Source organism: Dreissena polymorpha, chromosome 13 (assembly GCF_020536995.1).
Source record: "Dreissena polymorpha isolate Duluth1 chromosome 13, UMN_Dpol_1.0, whole genome shotgun sequence".
Classification (NCBI taxonomy): Eukaryota; Metazoa; Mollusca; class Bivalvia; order Myida; family Dreissenidae; genus Dreissena; species Dreissena polymorpha.
In genome coordinates this window covers 6456644-6473743 of record NC_068367.1, presented here as the reverse complement: position 1 = coordinate 6473743, position 17100 = coordinate 6456644, and the positions used below count along the sequence as shown (strand labels likewise).

Genomic DNA, 17100 nt, shown 5'->3' with positions numbered 1-17100 from the left:
TGAATGAAGAATATATCTCTATTTAATTTATTTTAAATGTAAGTAGTTTTTCTGCCATAGAAGTTTGTTTTTGTTTTAATAAGCCAAGTTTACCACTGTTTATGAAACATTACGTGAACACCGTTTTTCATCTATATAAAGTGTCAGGGCCCTCAATCTATCAAATCTGCGGCTGAATTTCGGCGCAGTCCCCCACCTGAAAAGTATACTTTTTTCCCCATTTAGGGGGAAAAATCCCCCCTGATTAAAAAAAAATATACTTGAAAGATGTGTCTCATGATTATTATATCTCAATTCTATTTCAATTTAATCTGGTCAAACATACTTAATTATGAAAAAAGAAATGAATATAGTGCAAACATGTAAAAATGTAATAATTAGAGAGTAGTTAAAAAATCCCCCAAAAAGGGAAACGCCGCGAAAATTCCCCCTCATGAGGGTAGCGACCCGCTTCCCCTTAAATGGATTGAGGGACCTGAGTGTCAACTAATAAAAATGCATTTAAAACTCAGAAAAAAATGAGCCCCAAACAAGAATATTATATTTAAATTAACTATAAGTAAACTTAACGCAGTCGTGTTGTTTGGTTAAAGTATGTGATTTATCTCCCTTAACAACAGTTAGGTTAAGTGTGTAGGAACAGAATACTTAGTTCTTTATTTATTTTAATGTCAACATCAAATTTTATTTGTGAACTCCAGTTATTATGAGCTTTTGACCGTTTTTCTGTTCAGGTAGATTATAGAAAAAAACTTTAAATTTTTTCACTAGTGTTATCCGACTTGGACATTACTTTTTATAGTTTTCCTGACCTTTATTTTAGATGTCCAGCACATTAAAACCTCCATTAATGAGCCCCCAAATGAACAACTGCATTACCTGAAATACAGTAATGGATTAGTGTAACTATCGTTCAAGGTTATATTGTGTTAAGTGTTGTTATTTCAGGTCTGTTGTGGATGTTTTGGTGTCTCTGCACTGTGCAAATAGTGCATTCCTGGAATGACCATTTCTACAACGTCACAGGTCTGTAAGGATTTTGCAAATACAAATGAAATGCTTATATTGTGTTGCGAAACTGTGTAAAAATGGTGAATGCTATTCCAAAAGTCTGAAGGTCTTATAGTCCAAAGGCCCGCGCGTACGAAAAAGTATGCCAATACTTTAGGTGATACTTAAGTGATTTCTGTTTCAAAACGATCAAGTACCAATCAAATGGGGAAAAGGCATTCAAGTCACATGCCGAGGACTTGTGATGTGATGTGAAAAATTACTGGAACGTGGAAATTAAATCATTACAAAATAACTAGATAAGATATATAAACAAATTACTTAAAAATACAAGACAGAAAAAGGTATTGCTATAACATGTTCATTGATCTATTTTATACTATGCGTGGGTGCGTGCGTGCATACACATGCACGCACGCACGCACGCACACATATTAAACTGTCAAAATCGTAATTGGTGAAAACAAACAAATCAATTGTTGCTTTCAGCTTGCTTAAGATTGTATTAAATTGCATGCTACATGTAATAGTTTGTTTGAACTACGGGTAAAATATGAAATAATTCAGCCACAACAACTTTTTATAGTAGCAAAAAAGAGATTTTTATGCCCCAACATAAAGTCGCCACTTCGTCTGTCCGTGCGTGTGTATGTGGGTTTGTCTGTTCGTCCATGCACAATTTTTGTCCGGACTATTTCTCAGCAACTAATGACCGGAATTCAATGAAACTTTATGGGAAGCTTCAATAGACAATCCCAGAATCGATAATATGGGCGCCGCCATATTGGCTATTTACAACGTAACCCGCGATTGAAAAGGGTACTGAAGAATTTGACAGATTACAACGTTATCATAGTGTACACCCGCTTTATTCCAATAAACAGTACTTTATGACTTCTCACATTAGGATTGAAAACAAGTGAAACATGAAACCAAGTGTTGATATGTATCACATCGTAAATCAATATAATTTGAATTAAAAATATACACGATAGATTCATAAAATATGTGTCTCTGCAACAATATTTAGTGACAACACGTAATGTTTAAGGCCAAGTTGGCATTTTTAAGCATACCTTTCAGTAATGCCTTTGTATAAAATTTAATTATTTCTTTATGAAATAAAATTATTCAAGCATAATTATAAAGGTATAGAAATAGCTAAAGTGTGAAGTAAACGTTGTGATTTTAGCGTAAATAGTGCCGGAGATATTAACAAAGATCTATCAATATATAAAGATTGGAAACACCCATTCAGACCATATTTGTTGGATAGATCTTTGATATTAATTAGATAGATTTAAGATCGATGTAGACAATTAAATTGATATCTGCCTTTGTTTAAGCCTATATTATTTCTTATTAAATGTCGTACTTTCTATACTTTCCAGAGATATTCATTAAGAAACATTGTAAGATTAAAGACTTAGGACGACTTCTTTAATTGAACAATACATCTCTTTGTTTGTCTAAACAGTTACCATTTCGCTATTAATATTTCCCTTGTGTCATTTTAAAGGTAATGTACAAATCTATAGCCGAAATGAAGTTTGTGATTCTAAAATTGTTTTGTAAATCTTTGTTATGGAAACTCTGTGAGATTTTCAGGTAGAGATTTTTTTAAAATCAAAATAATGTATCTAGTTTAGTCTAAAACTAAAGTGGTTTTTAGCAATCTTTTATTTAAAATCGCTCTCAAGCTAATACAAAAATAACTAGCCGGAAATGAATTTTGTAATTTAAATGAACAAGTATCGGAGTTATTCGCTTGCAAACTGTGTAAGATGTCAGGATATGTCATACTTTTTTATTGAAAAGGACATATCAGCTTCTGTCTACAACTCTCTTATATCATTATTTAAATAACGTTTTACATGTTGCCTGAAATATTATTAAATTTTCTTAATAACATCTTAAGTCACGATTGAAATGTTCAACATGAAAAATAATGAGCCTTAAATAAACTTAAATAGTTCCAATTGTGTTCTCTAGATTTCCTAAACATATGTCTTTATTAAATGTTCGTAACACAGTCTAAATTTACGCTTAAAAAATAAAAACACGCACAAAATAAGTGATTTATTTTTCTTTAATTACGGATTATAAATGACAGCAACATACATCTCTTTAAAAAAACGTCAGCGATAAAGGCGCGAACGAATTCGCTCAATGGGAGGCGATGTTCCAAGTGTGGATTAAAAGCGTTTATGGGTTTGCCCGTGACACCACATGTCTGCACATGTGTTGATACCGAAATTTAGATAAGATATCACGCGTCACCTTTAAATAACATGTTAAATGACACTCAAGACCTTATTCATGTCAGGGACCTACACAAATAGGTCCATGTCCATGCTGTTTGTTATTACTCTTAAACGAATGCAGATGAACCTTATTTCTACTAATAATGTAATTTATATTAATAAAAAAAACACACATACTATTATGTGGTTGTCAGATCGATAACAGAAACTCTTTAAATCCTCAAATATATTTGATAAACCCGTTTCGCTTCCTTGTTTTGCGTAGGGACCTATACACACATATATAGGTCCATGTTTATTTTTTCAGTACCGTTTTGGAGGCGCGCGAGAGTATTCAGGGGCGGGTAATCCGGGAAGGTATCGATTTCTGGGATTGTCTGTACCAAGAGGACATGTGCATATTATCAGGCGGTTCTGGTCGGATGATTTTTCACAGAGTTATGACCCTTTGAAATTTTTCATTAACTGTACATATAGTGCAATTCTTGACCTGGCTATTTCTCAGCAACTAATGACCGGAATTCAATGAAACTTTATGAGAAGCTTCACTACCAAGAGGAGATGTGCATATTATCAGCCAGTTCTCGTCGGATGATTTTTCACAGAGTTATGGCCCTTTGAAATTTTCCATTGTACATATAGTGAAATTCTTGTCTGAGCTATTTCTCAGCAACTTATTACGGGAATTCAATGAAACTTTATGGGAAGCTTCACTACCAACAGGAGATGTGCATATTATCAGCTGGTTATTGTCGATGATTTTTCACAGAGTTATGGCCCTTTGAAATTTTCTGTAAACTGTAAATACATGTCGTACATACTATATAAAGTGCAATTCTTGTCCGGGTTTAGTATAATTTATCCTCAACTACTGACTGGAATTCAATGAAGCTTTATGTTATGTTTATGTTATTTGTGGGTTCTGGTTAGATGATTTATTTAGAGAGTTATGGCCCTTTGAAATTTTTAAGTTGCAAAACCATCCATCGTATTATTTTGTCCAAAGTTATGCCCCTCAAGACGTTTCCTTTTATCTGAATATATAGTGCAATATTGTGACAAAAAAAACCTTTGGGGAGCATCACCCGTTTCTGACGGTTTATTGTTTTCTTTGGTCATAGAGGGGATAATCACGTGATTATCAAGATGGAGATGTCCATGCCGAGGCAGGTATTTTTCACCCTTTTATACCCTTTATTACCTAGATTTATTTTTGAAATTTCGCTTACTGTGGAGACCTATTAGCAAGAAAGTAACAGGTTTTTTTTATTGTAATATTTCTCTATATATTGACTTTACTCACTGCAAAATTTCGGGGTCACTTATCCGGCTTATCAATTCTGACAAGAGGGCACTTCTCCGCCCCCTATTTTTTAGCAGGAGGGCAGTTCTCCACCCAATAAAAAACATCGAGGGGGCTAATATCCTCCAAGTGAAAAATCTTAGAGGTGGCACCTCTCAAGGGAGGGGGGTGCGGGCTTATCCTAGACTCACTTTTTATGTACCCAGTCTATACTGGGGGACATATTGTTTTTGCCCTGTCTGTTGGTTTGTGTGTTTGTTTGTTGGTTTATTTGTTTGTTGGTTTGCATCAAACTTTAAGATATCAACTTTGGCAATATTGAAGATAGCAACTTGATATTTGGCATGCATGTGTATCTCATAGAGCTGCACATTTTGAGTGGTGAAAGGTCGAGTTCAAGGTCATCCTTCAAGGTCAAAGGTCAAATATATGGGGTACCTAGTGTTTCTCAAACACATCTTGTTTATACAATTAAAGTCATCCTTTTTTCAGTGATGCGTTCTTTCTGAATAACGTAATTTTACCAGTATCATAAAAACAAAACTATTTTGGATAATTTTTCGGCGTAGCTGTATTAAGCCAGCTTTTCACCTTTGTAAGTGTCCAATAAAATTCAAATAAAATTTCCCGTGGCTAGGTACGAATGAATACACTTCATTTATTCCATTGGCTGATTTGAGTATACCACCAAAACATTGGAAACATATCCGCGTCTTTGTAATACTGTTCTACTGCATGAAACAATTTTATCTTTAATGAAAAGGCTAAATAGATAGAACAGTTTTACACTCAATTCTCGACATCAATACAGTTTGTGCGTGCACCTTTTATTTTTATAGAATTACCAGCGCAAAAGCGTTTATACTTAAAGGCTATGTTCTCGTATTTAGTACTTACTTTCATATTCCTGTCAACATGTATTCATGTAAAAGTATATAAAGAGCAGTGGAAGCGAGGCCTCGCTTTAATGGATTGCATTTCAACCCGCTAGGTATCAAGTTTACATACAGGTCATCACCGGAGTTCGCGGCCAGTAAAATAATGTTATATAATAAAGACGCTATCCGTGAACTAGGTGACCTGGAATTTTCTTTAGAACAGAAATATGTTAAACGAAGATATTCAGCAATATAATTACGGTATGTCAATAATAGATTCTTAATGTATTTTCAACAATACAATGATAAATATTATTTTTGATTAATTTAACAATAATTATTCCACCATATTGCCTAATGTATTAAGCATGGGCGCGATGATTCTCGATACTGTTAATAATCGAATCACATGGCAATGCCCGACAAACCACTAAAACAGGTTTGTTCGAAAAAACGCGCCTATAAATACGGATACTTCGCGTGTGGCCGGTTGACTCATATGTTTTAATTTCACTTCCATTCTTCTTTTGGTTTTCTGTTTTGTTTCTATAGGTTTATGACCAGCAATATGTTATAATGTAAAATAAACCGCTAAAACTCCGCGTAACATCCTGTACTGCGTGTGATGCAGCTAAGAACTGCACAGAAAAAGACATTCGCTATCCTTGATCTCATTTATTGAACTATCAACGCCGTATATCTTTTTAAAAGATATTTCTTGTTTATTTTATTTTTTATACTACATTTATACAGGGCCCTTTTCATACTCGAGATGTGCGTTCAAAGGCGCTTCACACAAGTCTTGTTCCCTGATCACTGGGTCATTAGTCATCCGTTTACATCTTTGCGCAGTATGCAGCCACAGCACATTGGCTTATTTCCCTCACAGGTACCCATTTATACACCTGAGTGGAGAGGAGCAGATGCGGAATTAATTTCTTGCTCAAGGAAATTCCAGTGGTCAGGGTGGGATTCCAACTCGGGACCTCTCAATCCCTAAGCCAGCGTCTTACCATTAGACCACTGCTTCCATAATTTCTTTAACAGGGAAAATTCAGGTCGTGTTAGAATTATAATCATGACAAAATAATGGTTAATTAATGGTCGGGAATGTGCATTGTGACATGGAAGAAGCCAAGAAATGTAAAATTACCCTACACTTATTTGCAGCCTTTTGAACAGATGATGAGATCTAAGTTATGTTCTTTTCAGCACTGACATTTTAACCCCCAAGGATCCAAAGGATTTCAATGTTTTAGCTTTGGGGCCATCTGAATTTATGGAGTCCTCAGATAAATAAAAAAGATATTAAATTTTATGCCCCTAGCTCCAAGGTAGGGCAAGGGCACAAATATAGGTTTAAACATTATAAATAACCCTTATCTTAACCTTTTCTCTGACAGGTACGCGTTTTTACAACCCTATCGATTCCCTGTCATATATGCGTTTCTGCCCCTCTATCAATTACCTGATATATACGCATTTCTACTACCCTGTCTATTACCAGATACATACGAGGCATGATTAAATTTGCAATTTAAATGCTTAAAATGACATTTTAAGTGTTAAAGAAATGCATGAATACATGCGGTCACCATTTTTTTAAACTGTCGATTAAACATCTGGTAATGTTGCTTTTAAAAGTTATGATGCAAATGACATCCAATCAAGACCATGTTGTTTCATCTGAACATGCATAAATCATGTTCCAGGATGTGTGCGAATCGGGCACTTCGTAATGTTTAAGACATTTTCCGAAAACGTATTAATAACTGGTTAAAAATTAATTGCCACGAAAATAAACACGTTCCATATGGGTATAATATGATTTGTTGATTTTTTTTCAATTTTCAATGAACAGTTACTGACGGAAAATCGTCGCTTCTTTCCGAAAATCTTACAAGTCAATGAAACGTTGCACAGGTCTGCAGTCATGAAATATTCAAAGTGATTGATTCGCAAAGTAAAGCAGTTCGTAGCTTACTGTAAAGCAATACCGGGTATGTTTACCAAATTAAATATTGATTACGTATTTGCTAGGCAAATGTTTTTCATATTTTGGCATTCAAACAATATGGGCGCCCAACAATATGCACATTTTATTTCATGTGCGAAACACGTACATTTTTTCGGATTGTCGTTTTCGGATACTGCATGTTTTTCCCAATTTAATTTATGTTTGACGTCCTTAATAAACAAACATAGAATGACGAATACACATTCGGTGATACGGATGGTCGTTAAAAATGAATTGCCACAAAAATAAGTAAATATTCTTCAGTATAAGCTTGTTGAATATGACTAGGTTACACAAACACTGGTTAATAATAAAAAATAGAACGGTTCCAGTTCTGATAAGGAACCTGGAATGTAAATATTTCTAAATACATGAATTTACATTTAAAACACTGTTTATATTCATAATAAAATCCTTTATTTGTAGACATTTATATTAATTTATTGATAAATGCAATTCCGTTATAATCACATGATAAAATCAAAACAATAGCATGGTGTAGGTCCAAGTGGAAAGAGTGGGACATTGGTAACTGGTGTCAATTAATGACTGGTAGCCATGGAAAATCTTGAAACATAAAAAACTCAGAAATCAATCATAATATCTATGTTAATATATTATTTTCTAAGGCTATTAAAAACTGGAATTTCGAATTATAAGAATATAAATTAATTTTGAAAAATATTGAAGTTGTTTCAGAAATTCTCTGTTTTCTATAATAATTTACAAGAATTTATAAGAATTAACATGAATTTAGAGGCTTGCAGAATGAATCTATAAAATATATAAAAAAAAACCTTCAAGAAAGAAGAATTATAGTTTGGAAAAATAACAATTTCTCAAAGTTTAGAAGTTGGAAAAAGATAGATTTGCATTAAAACCCAGTAAAGAACACAACGGTCAACTTTACATGACTATAACTGATTAATTAATTAAGGTAGAAACATACAATTTACACCACAGGAAAGGAAATTTTATTAGCTAAAACTTTCATTGTGTTTTCAATAATATTTCAACTTTTATGAGAAAATCAAGTTTAAAGACAATCACTTGATAATCACTTGATTATCCCCAATGTGACCCAAGAAAACAAATCCCTTTTTTGTTGCAGTTTGGGGTAAACTGACCTTTTTTTAGGCCTTATATGTCTTCAGTAAAACTTAAAAGTCACATTTATTGTCCAATCTTCATGAAACTTGGTCAGAGTATTTGTTATAATGATATCTTGGATGAGTTTGAAAATGGTTTTCGTTTGTTGAAAAACGTGGCCTCCAGGGTGCTGGGCATTTTTCCTAAAATGGCTCTAGTTAAACTTTGTTAACACTCTAGAGGCCAGATTTATTGTCCGATCATCATGAAACTTGGTCAGAAGGTTTTTTTCAGTGATATCTTGGAAGTGTTTGAAAATGGCTACAGTCGCTTGAAAAACATGGCCACCAGGGGGCAGGGCATTTTTCCTTATATGGCTATATAAATGGCTTTAGAAAAACTTTGTTTACACGCTAGAGTCCACATTTATTGTCCGATCTGAATGAAACTTGGTCAGAAGATTAAATACAATTTTGTCCCAATGATATCTTAGACGAGTTTGAAAATTGTTCCGGTTGGTTTAAAAACATGTCGGCCAGAGGGTGGGGCATTCTTCTTTAGTAAAAACTTGTTAAAACATTTACCAGTATTGTCAAAGCCCCATGACACTTGATCAGAACATTTGTTTTAGTATCTTGGATGAAATCGAAAATAGATCTGGTCTGTTGTTAAACATGGCCACTAGGTGGCAGGGAAGTTATCCTTATATGGCTTTAGTAAAACCTTGTTAGGACTCTAAAAGTTACATTTATATTTCACTTTTCATGAAACTTTGTCAGAACATTGGTTATAATGATATCTCGGGCTGCAAAGAACACGATCAGTTCAGGCCCTCTTGTCCATGGATTCGCTTTATAGGATTGTTTGTTATTAGAAACAATGAATTTTAAACACAACAAGCAATTCACAAATAGACAACTCCTTCACCTCAAATCAGGGCTCAACATTAACGGTTGTCCTACTGCCCCTGGCAAGTAAAAGTTGGGTCCGGGCAAGTTACTTTATAATCTAGTTGACCGCCCGGGCAAGTGCAAAAAAAGAACAAAGCATTTAATTTAGACTTTAATTAGACTTTAATTGCTGTAATCATTTTGTTAAATGTGCAAAAATAAAAAAAGGTTTTGTGGTGTATCATTTTGATCTCTATTAAAAAATATGAGGTTAACAGTTCATGTGATATTTTAAGTTTGGGCAAATGGCTTTACGTTCAGGGAAAGTAGATTTTCTAAGTACTTGCCCGGCAGGGCAAGTTGGTTTTTAGGTTAATGTTGAGCCCTGCCTCAAATTATCAAACATAAAACACTGTGTTGCATGATGTAATATGATGAAATGTTGAAACTCTAAAAAATATAACCTTTTGTCAATTGGTTTTATTAATTGCGCATGGATAAAATCCAAAAACAAGTTTGTCTTTGTTTATGTAGATCTGTTGTTCCAAGGTTGAAGGTTACTGTGCTTTGACTCAACTTGACAAACAAATTAATGAAAATGAATTTAATTTAATAGTAAATAAATCTTAAGAAGATGAATACATTAAAGTGATATTACACGCATCTAACAAAATATGCTTTGTTTATAGGTGTCTATCGCAACCGTTATTCATTTTTGGTGCTTTCACTTCATATACACTTATTTGTTAATGCAGCATGAACATACTAGAACAATATCCCGGAAAGAGAAAAATAATGCATTTGAATATCAACCGTAGACTTTTGTTTGACAACTGATCACAGGGCTCGAAATTAACACTAGCACACTCACAAAATGCGAGTGAAAAATACTGATTGCGAGTTAAGATTTAAGCCACTAAAATTTTTTTGCGAGTAAAGAAATAGTAACAAGAAATATCTTTAAAAAAGACATACGGGGTTGATTGTGGTTGCAGTTAATGAAAGGTAAAGACTTCAATGAATGAGATCAAAGATAGCGAATGTCTTTTTCTGTGCAGTTCTTAGCTGCAGCAAACGCAGTACGGGATGATACGCGGAGTTTTCGCGGCTTATTTTACATTATTACATATTGCTGGTCATAAACATATAGATACAAAACAGAAAACCAAAAGAAGAATGGAAGTGAAATTAAAACATATGAGTCAATCGGCCACACGCGAAGTATCCGTACATATTTTAAATATTTATACGCGCGTTCTTCGAACAAACCTGTTTTAGTGGTTTGTCTCGCGTTGCTATTTGGTTCGATTATTAACAGTATCGAGAATCATTGCGCTCATGCTTAATTCATTAGTCAATATGATGGCATAATTCTTGTTAAATTAATTAAAAATAATATTTATCATGGTATTGTTGTAAAACACATTTAGAATCTATTATTGAAATACCATATGATATCGCTGGATATCTTCATTTAACGCTATAGCGTCTTTATTATGTAATGATTATTTTCCTGGCCGCGAACTCCAATCAGCACGTAGGGTAAAGACGCAGCGATGACCTGTATGTAAACTCTGACATTCACACCCAGTGGCCGCAAATTGACCCGATATACCTCGCGAGTTGAAATGCAATGCATTAAAGTGAGTCTTCGCTTCCACTGCTCTCTATACTTTAACATGTTAACATGTTGACAGGAATATGGAAGTTAGTACTAAATATGAGAACATAGCCTTTAAGTGCAAAAGTTCTCGCGCTGAAAATCTTCTTAAAATAAAAGGTGGACGCACAAACTGTATTAATGCACTTGACGTTGTGAACGCTAAACTGCAGGTTAATTTATAGAACGTCCGAATACCCGTATGCGGAAGCTCGCACGTTGTATGTAGACTGGTATACTTATAGTACATACCGGTATATGCGGATGGTCACTATTGGTACAAAGAACGTGAAACAGTCGATTATCCACACATGTTCATATAAGAGACATTAAACTTAAACAGTCATGGCGTTGAAGCAAAAAATATCTAGTTTCTTTTTTCCCACTGATGGAAATAACAATACGAAATATAAAGCAAAGTTAACCGTTGAGTAAGGTTAAACAAAACGGATTAAATCCTTCTACGAAAACAGTGAAAAGTGGGAAAAAGAACGTCTTAATATATAACACTTAAACTTGTTGTTGATGTCATATTTTATTTTGTTTTAATAGTACTAAACTAATGTCCAAACTTGCTTTTATTTATTTTTCCAGCAAAATTTGCGAGAATGTTTTTGATTTTGCGAGTTGGTATTTAAGCTGCTCGCAATTTTTTGCTAGTAGAAAAAAAGTTAAATTCGAGCCCTGTGATCATGCATGTATGACGTGATTCTAAATTTAGTTTAAGTTCAGATTCGTTCATATGACACAAAGACACAATTTTGTTTTACAGATCATTTTAATTTCCTGCAATGATATCTATTCATACGACACACGAACACTAACTTCGATCCTAATAAAAAGACAGTTCCGCTCGGCTTAGAGGACTGGGACAGTCATGTAAAATATCCAATATAATATATATTTTTTATAAACAACAGGAAGCAAGATGAGTTGCAGATAATTGGCCAGTTACCACATTTTAACTAACTCTATTGACCTGTTAATTCTGTTCAGCTCAATTCAGCAGTGAAAAATGTGCATAATATCACTAAGTTCTCAAATAAAACAAAAACACTGTGTGTTTCTACCCGGTCTTTCATTAAAACGCACTCATTTTCTTCGTGTTTGAAGTATTATTTCTAAACTTCAATGTAAATATCCAATCATTTCTGAATGCTTTCCGAATACTGCTTTATTGCTCGAATATTACGGATCGACGTATTAGGTCCCTACTGTCTTAATTTAAAAATGACAACCAGGTATACTGGAGTCATCTTAGACGTTTGACATTCTCTGTCACTTTCCCATCACCAAAACCTAAATAAAAAACAACTGCACTGTTCAACAGAAAATATAAAACATCAAAATATTTTATCAAAACTCGATGCCAAGTTATAAAGCACTGAGACATATTGGCATTGTGGCATTACAGCCCAAAACATTATTTTTCTTCATTCTTTAATAAAAAAAACACATGCATCTTACAGATTAAAACAGAATATCTTGCCAATAATGATTTTTATGCTTTTTAGAATTTAATAAACACAATACTAACAATTTTATGGACGTAAACACACATATACAGCGTGGAGGTGAAGTAATAATAAACTCCATGTTTGGATATCATTTTATGTGACATTCAATAGACAGGCAGGTATTGCCATTCAATATGTACATACATCCCGTAACGCAATTTTAATTAAGAATGAATGCAACATGTGCCTTTTTTGAAATTGGCCAAAATAATGCTCTTCCTTGTCAACAACAGTTAAATTAGTGGATATTCAAATGTAATACTATTGTCTGTCTGAAAATCTGCAGTAAAGCATTGCAAAATTGTATTTATACATAATTTTTTTAGAAAACTGAACTATAATGTTTTTACATTTTGGAATTGTTTGGTATGAATTAGATAACAATATGCATATTTTGTAATTGGAACTGATCTGACAATTGATCAGATAGCAGAAGGAAAAGACCTGAGTTTCAACACTTTTAACCACATAATTTTTACCAAGATAGCAGTAGGAAAAGGCCTGAGTTTCAACAGTTTTAACCACATAAGTTTTAACAGAGACGTAGATAACAGAGATAAGCAGGTCGGTTCTTAGAGTATATCGCGCACTGGCGAGTTCTCACACGTTATGGGATTTCGCGAGACTTGAAGAAAAATCTGGACGACGCCATTTTGATTGCGAAGCGGGTAAAAGCTACAAACTTAAGAGCGAATTTAGAGCGAGTACCACGTTGACATTGCCTGAATATGTTATATTTCAATTGCTGGGTGATGTTTTTACCAGACCAATTCAGAAAACAATCGACATCATTAGAGGTTACGGTAAGAATCGTTTTAAACATTGCTGCATTTTTACGCTATTCTCGGAAAACTCGCGTTTTACTGCAATGTCAGTAAACTTGTGAAAAATTTAACTAATAAAATATGCTCTGGATATTATTGAATTTGACATCTTTATTAAAGTACTGATTTGGTTTAATGACTGATTACTTTTTTTAGTGATATTCTGATAGATAATAAAATGTCACCAGATTTTATTTACCCCATTTTGCCGATGCATTTGATTTTCAATTTAAACTCTTCTTGGTTTTAGCGACTAAAACTTCGAATATAAACTGTGGATCACATCATATATGGTATCATTTTAAAATGCAGATTGGGTTTTATGTCTGCCCATATTTTCATTGTGATATTCTCTTAAATAATGAAGTTGTGCAAGTTTTAATTTTACCGTATTTTTCACATACTTGCTTTCAGCCATTTTGGTTTTCCATAAAAACATGCATATTTCCAGTGGCATAAGCTAAAAAAGGGTGCATTGCATCATATCATAACTTATATTTTTCTAAAGTGCTAATTGTAATTTATTAAATCCCATATTTTCATTGTGATAGTCCTATGCATAAGAAATTTACACAAGATTTTATTTTCCCTATTTTGGGGGTGCACGCTTCAAGCCAAAAGTTGTTTCTATCCAAACTCTTCAGAGTTCTTTTTTTAATTTTTTTTATTCAATATCATACATACAATGTAAACATGTATATGATCATACAACATAGTGATTTACAAAGCAATAAAGTTCAGACATGTTTTACAAGATATGCTAATATATATTTATTTTTTTTTAGAGAGAAAAGAAAAGCACAACGGAGAAATAGATATGAAAAATGATTAGTTGTATAAAGTCGGAATAAAGCATACTGGACTTGTGTTTTTTGTTTTATATTCACAACGATCTTGTCAGATTAAAAAAAAAAAAAAAAAAAAAAATAAAACTATTTTAGAGAGATAAACTAACATTAGAGTGAAATGTATAAAAGTGGACAAAACATGAGAATTTAATCCGATTCCATTTTTGTTCAAAGATTTGTAATGTGTCATTACTGAGGGCTATTTCTTTCTCAATCTGGATTTTTAGTTTAAGACTAGCGACAAAGCAATTAAAATTTGGTACTTGTTTTTTGTACTTCATGTTTAAGATAAAATATTTCATCAATATAACCATAAAATTCACAATATTATTACAGTCTATTGATTTCAATGAGTTAATTCCGAAACTTACATTTAAGAAAGATAGTTTAACGTTTAGTTGATGTTGTTCAAGAAAAGATATTAATTGATTCCAAATAGGCTGTATGTGTTTGCACTCCCAAAACAGATGTTCTATAGTTTCAATGTTTTCACTGCAGAAGTCACACAGATTTGAGTTAGATAATTTGCATTTAAAGAGATATTTATTTGTAGCTATAATTCTATGGATGTATTTATATTGAAAATTTCTCAGTGTGCTTTCAATAGTTGCTTTATATGGCATGGTAAATATGTGTTTCCAATTAAGTTCATTTTCTCCAAAATGGACTTGCCATTTATTTTGGATTTTGGAGTTTTCTGTAGGGTTTTTAATTTGTAGTGTGTAAAATATTTTATTTGTTTTGTTTTTTCTTTCAAGTATGTTTTCTACAAATGTTGTTTGAGTACATCAGGTGTATTATTTGTATTGATTTCAGATTTAATATTATGGATATGCTTTTGATAAGTGTGTAGTACTTCAGAAAATGATTTGAAGATGTTCCGTATATGTAGCATATATTATCAAAAGAGTAGAAATCCTTAATTCTGTAGTCATATAATTGGTCGACATACTTAATGCTTCGTTCAAACCAGTCTTTATAGAAAAACGTCTTATTGTTTGAAGTTATGTCTTTATTGTTCCATAAAATTGTTTTACTGCTGGTTTGGGTTTTTAAGTTATGAGTGACATCACTCCACGCTGATAGAACATCAGACAGAAATATGTTTTCGTTTGCAATTTCATGTACGATAGTATTGCTGATGTTACATTCAAAGATTAAGGAGTCACCATATTTTTTTAAGATTTTCTGGTAGAATAATTTCCATTTACTCGTATTGGTATTATCTAGGTATCTTTTAACCCAGCTGCATTTGATTGCATTCAAGAATGAGTCAATGTTCGTTAATTGGATACCTCCATTTTCTACAGATTGAATTAACTGAGTTCTTTTTATTTTATCAGGCTTACCGTCCCATATGAAATTAAATATTGCTGATTTTATATCGTTAATAACATCATTTGGTGGATTTGGGAGAACTGTTAAAACATATATTAATTTAGGAAGTGCAAACGTTTTCAATACTGTGTTTTTTCCGATTAGTGTAAGTTTCCGATGATGCCATGATTTTAAGCAGTTTTTAAAATTCTGTAATTTAGGTAGTATGTTTTTAAGAACTGTATCCTTTTCATTATTTGTGAAAGTAATTCCTAACGTTGTGGCTTCATCGGATGTCCAATTAAATTTCATTTCTTTTTTATATTGAACATTACTTTGTTTTAATTTACCTACTCGAAGCACAGTACATTTACTTTTGTTTAGTTTAAGACCCGATGTCATTCCGTAAAGGGTTAGCGACTATTAGGTTATGGAAAGAATCGTAATTGTCATTTAAAAAATAAGTTGCATCGTCAGCAAATAGGGATTGTTTGATTTCTTCGTCAGGTTCTAGTGATATGCCTTTTATGTGTTTATTTGATTGGATGTGATGTGATAGATATTCGATGCAAATAATAAATAGCGATGATGAGAGTGGACATCCTTGTCGAACCCCTCGTTCGATGTTAAAACTGTTCCAAAAGAAGCCATTGTTAATGATTTTACTGTTAATATCGGTATAGAATAGTTTGACCCATTGAATGAGACTTTCACCAAAGTTCATATTTTCTAAGCAAGAGAACATAAATGAATGATCAAGCGAATCGAATGCCTTTTCAAAGTCTGCAAAGAATATTAGACCAGGATTATTTGAATTGTTGAAAAAGTTTATGCATTCTTGGATAAGACGAACGTTTTCACCAATGTAGCGTCCTTTTATGAAACCAGATTGAGATTTTGAAATGATTGATGGTAATATTTTTTTTATTCTGTTTGCTATACTTTTAGTTGCAATTTTATAATCATTGTTTTATAGTAAACTAATAGGGCGCCAGTTTGATAAGGATTCTAAGTTTTTTCCGGGTTTTGGAATAAGTGATATAATACCTTGTTTTTGTAGCGTAGTTAAGTTTTCGTTGTTAAATGAATAGTTAAGTGAATTAATTAGATGTGTTTTTATATCATTCCAAAATATTTTATAAAATTCGAGTGTGATGCCATCAGATCCTGGGCTTTTGTTATTTTGCATATCTTTTAGAGCTAATCCACATTCATATTCATTAAGCAATCCATCGCACAGTTGTTTTTCCTCCAGGTTTAAAGCGTGATGTGTATTTTTAAAACGGGTGTTATTTCAACATTTTTTCGTTTATAGAGGGTTTCGAAAAATAAACGTCGTTCTTCTAGTATTTGAGTTCTGTTTGTTTTATCTTTGCCATTGACTACTAATTTGTGTACAGTTTTTTGTTCACTTCTACGTTTTTCAATGTTTGCGAAATATTTTGTATTTTTTTCATTGTGTTCAACATGCTGTGCACGCGC

General features: G+C 32.9%; 1 protein-coding gene across 5 annotated transcripts in view; it reads left to right on the top strand.

The window, feature by feature from the left end:
- LOC127854475 (uncharacterized) overlaps positions 1-17100 on the top strand; it is a 282308-nt gene that overhangs the window by 27867 nt on the left and 237341 nt on the right. For 2 of the 5 annotated variants that reach the window (XM_052389530.1, XM_052389527.1), the window contains exon 2: positions 949-1026. The exons of 1 other annotated variant lie outside the window; for it this stretch is intronic. In XM_052389530.1, the coding sequence (XP_052245490.1) occupies positions 949-1026 (78 nt within the window). Of the gene's footprint in view, positions 1-948; positions 1027-7333; positions 7457-17100 lie in introns of those variants that run through there. 2 more of the 5 variants (XM_052389533.1, XM_052389531.1) reach the window with 1 other exon arrangement.